The sequence below is a fragment of the Helobdella robusta genome (genome assembly GCF_000326865.2).
Source record: "Helobdella robusta unplaced genomic scaffold HELROscaffold_76, whole genome shotgun sequence".
Taxonomy (NCBI): domain Eukaryota; kingdom Metazoa; phylum Annelida; class Clitellata; order Rhynchobdellida; family Glossiphoniidae; genus Helobdella; species Helobdella robusta.
The window spans coordinates 464,688-467,137 of NW_008705432.1; the positions used below are offsets into that span (position 1 = coordinate 464,688).

Sequence of the window (2,450 nt, forward strand, 5' to 3'; positions counted from 1 at the left end):
GTTTAGAAATTGTGGAGTTTTTAAATGGAATTTAAACATATAATAATGACGTCAACATCAACAACAACATCAACAACAACAACAACAACATCAGCATCATCATCATCATCCTCAACAACATCAACAACAACAACATCAACATCAACATCAACAACTCTAGCATCATCATCATCATCAACAACAACATCAACAACAACAACATCAACAACAACAACTCTATCATCATTTTTAGCAGCATCATCATATCAACTTCATCAACTCCATCCTTCTTCAATAACAACAACAACAACAACAACATAGATATAATAACAATAACAACATCATCAATTACATCATAATCAACAATTCAAACATCAACAACAAAACGATAGAGCCGACAACAACAACAATGAAAGACAAATCAAAAAACGCCGCCAAAACTCGGCGGGAAAAAGAGAACGCGGAGTTTTACGAGTTAGCCAAACTACTTCCGCTTCCGTCCGCCATTACCAGCCAATTGGACAAGGCCTCCATCATTCGGCTGACGACCAGCTACCTGAAGATGAGGGCTGTATTTCCGGATGGTTTGTGCTGCTGCTGCTGATGATGATGAGTGAGGGTGTAGTGGTGGTGATGATGATGAGAATGAAGGTGTAGTGGTGGTGATGATGATGATGAGAATGAAGGTGTAGAGGTGGTGATGATGATGATGAGTGAATACATGCAAACAAACTTGTTTATAATAAATTTAATCGACTATTAATTATTAACACCCTTAAGACGTATGCGTGCGTGTGTATGTATGTATGTATGTATGTATGTATGTATGTATGTATGTATGTATGTATGTATGTATGTATGTATGATTTATATTTATGTTAGTATATTAATTAGAATTCCTACGCGTAACCTATACATATATATGGCCCGGGGAAATATGTTCTAAACTTTAAGATCAAAATGTAATGTTTTATACGAGCGGGAAGGAGTGTAAGAAAGAGAGAAGAGAAAGAAAAAGAGAAGAAAAGAGAGAATGAATGAAAGAATGAGAGAGAAAAAAGAGAGAAAGAGAATGAGAGAAAGAGAGAGAGAGAGAGAGAGAGAAGTTAAAACTTAAGAAAACCGTAGATTGAAATTCATAGAATAGATTAAATAGAAATAAGCCAGAAAAGAAAGTAAGAGAGAAAAAGAAAAAGGGAGAGGAGAAAGAGAGGAAAAAAGAGAGAGAAAGAGAGGGAATAATAATAGCGATAATAATAATAAACAATCTATCACACAATCACACCACCCTGAATGACGTCATGGTAACGTAACAAAAAAAAAACAAAATTCCTCAATCTTCATTATAATGTTATGTAAGCAGAAGGCGTAGCTACCTACATTAACGAGAGAGCAGACAGACTGTGTGTGTGTGTGTGTGTGTGTGTGAGAGAGAGAGAGAGAGAGAGAGAGAGAGAGAGAGAGAGAGAATTTATTATGGATTCTGGAAAAGTAGAAATTAATAAATCTCGCTAGAGTGACAACAGCAAGAGAGAAGAATTCAAATGCCGAAACAACAAAAAACAAAAATAACAACAACATCAACAATAATAACAACAACAACAACAACAATAATAATAATAATAACAATATTAATAATAATAACAGTTATAATTATTCGAATAATATGAATAACAAAAACAAACTTACTGCGCTCGTGATCGTGAATATGAATTGTGAATTTTTTTGTCTTGTTTTGTTTGTTTTGTATGTATATTTGTATGTTCGTATGTATGTTTGTACGGTTGTTTGTTAGTTTGTATGTATGTTTGTTTGTGTGTATGTTTGTTTGCTTGTTTGTATGTATGCGTGCATGTATGTATGTTTTTATGTTAAGGTTGAAACAAGTGCTTGGTCGAAAATTTAATTTAACAGTTCTCTTAGATCTTTCAGGAATCAATTCGTTTATAGTTGGGTCGTTGTTGTTGTGTTTCTAGGTGTGTTTCTATGTATGTTTGTGTGTATGTGTGTCTGTGTATGTATGTGTGTATGTATGTATATTTTTATAGGGTGTGTACATACACATTTGCATGCAAATTTGTTCGTTTTAACGTTTGTGTGTATGTGTATATGTATGTATGTATGTATGTGTATGTATGTTAAAACCAAATCATTGACGAATAACACCAAAAGCCAAGCGTATGTATGTATGTATGTATGTATGTATGTATGTATGTATGTATGTATGTATGTATGTATGTATGTATGTATGTATGTATGTGTGTATGTATGTATGTTGATAGATTGGCAGAAAGTAAAAGAAGCGATAGGAATGAATGAAAGAAAAATTATGAAAAAATCCTAGATAATCATTGAAGTGTGTGATATGCACCAAAGACGTTTACCTGAATAATGTCTCTACCGTACATGCTACTACTACTACTACTACTACTACTACTACTACTACTACTACTACTACTACTACTACTACT

At 33.4% G+C, this 2,450-nt stretch overlaps 1 protein-coding gene across 1 annotated transcript; it reads left to right on the forward strand.

The window, feature by feature from the left end:
* Positions 1-388: 388 nt before the first annotated feature.
* On the forward strand, positions 389-583 carry HELRODRAFT_89969 (hypothetical protein; the record flags this gene model as incomplete). The annotated part of the gene is made up of 1 exon (XM_009031570.1): positions 389-583. The coding sequence occupies one exon, from the start codon at positions 389-391 to the stop codon at positions 581-583; it is 195 nt and encodes a 64-aa protein (XP_009029818.1).
* Between the last annotated feature and the right edge of the window lie 1,867 nt (positions 584-2,450).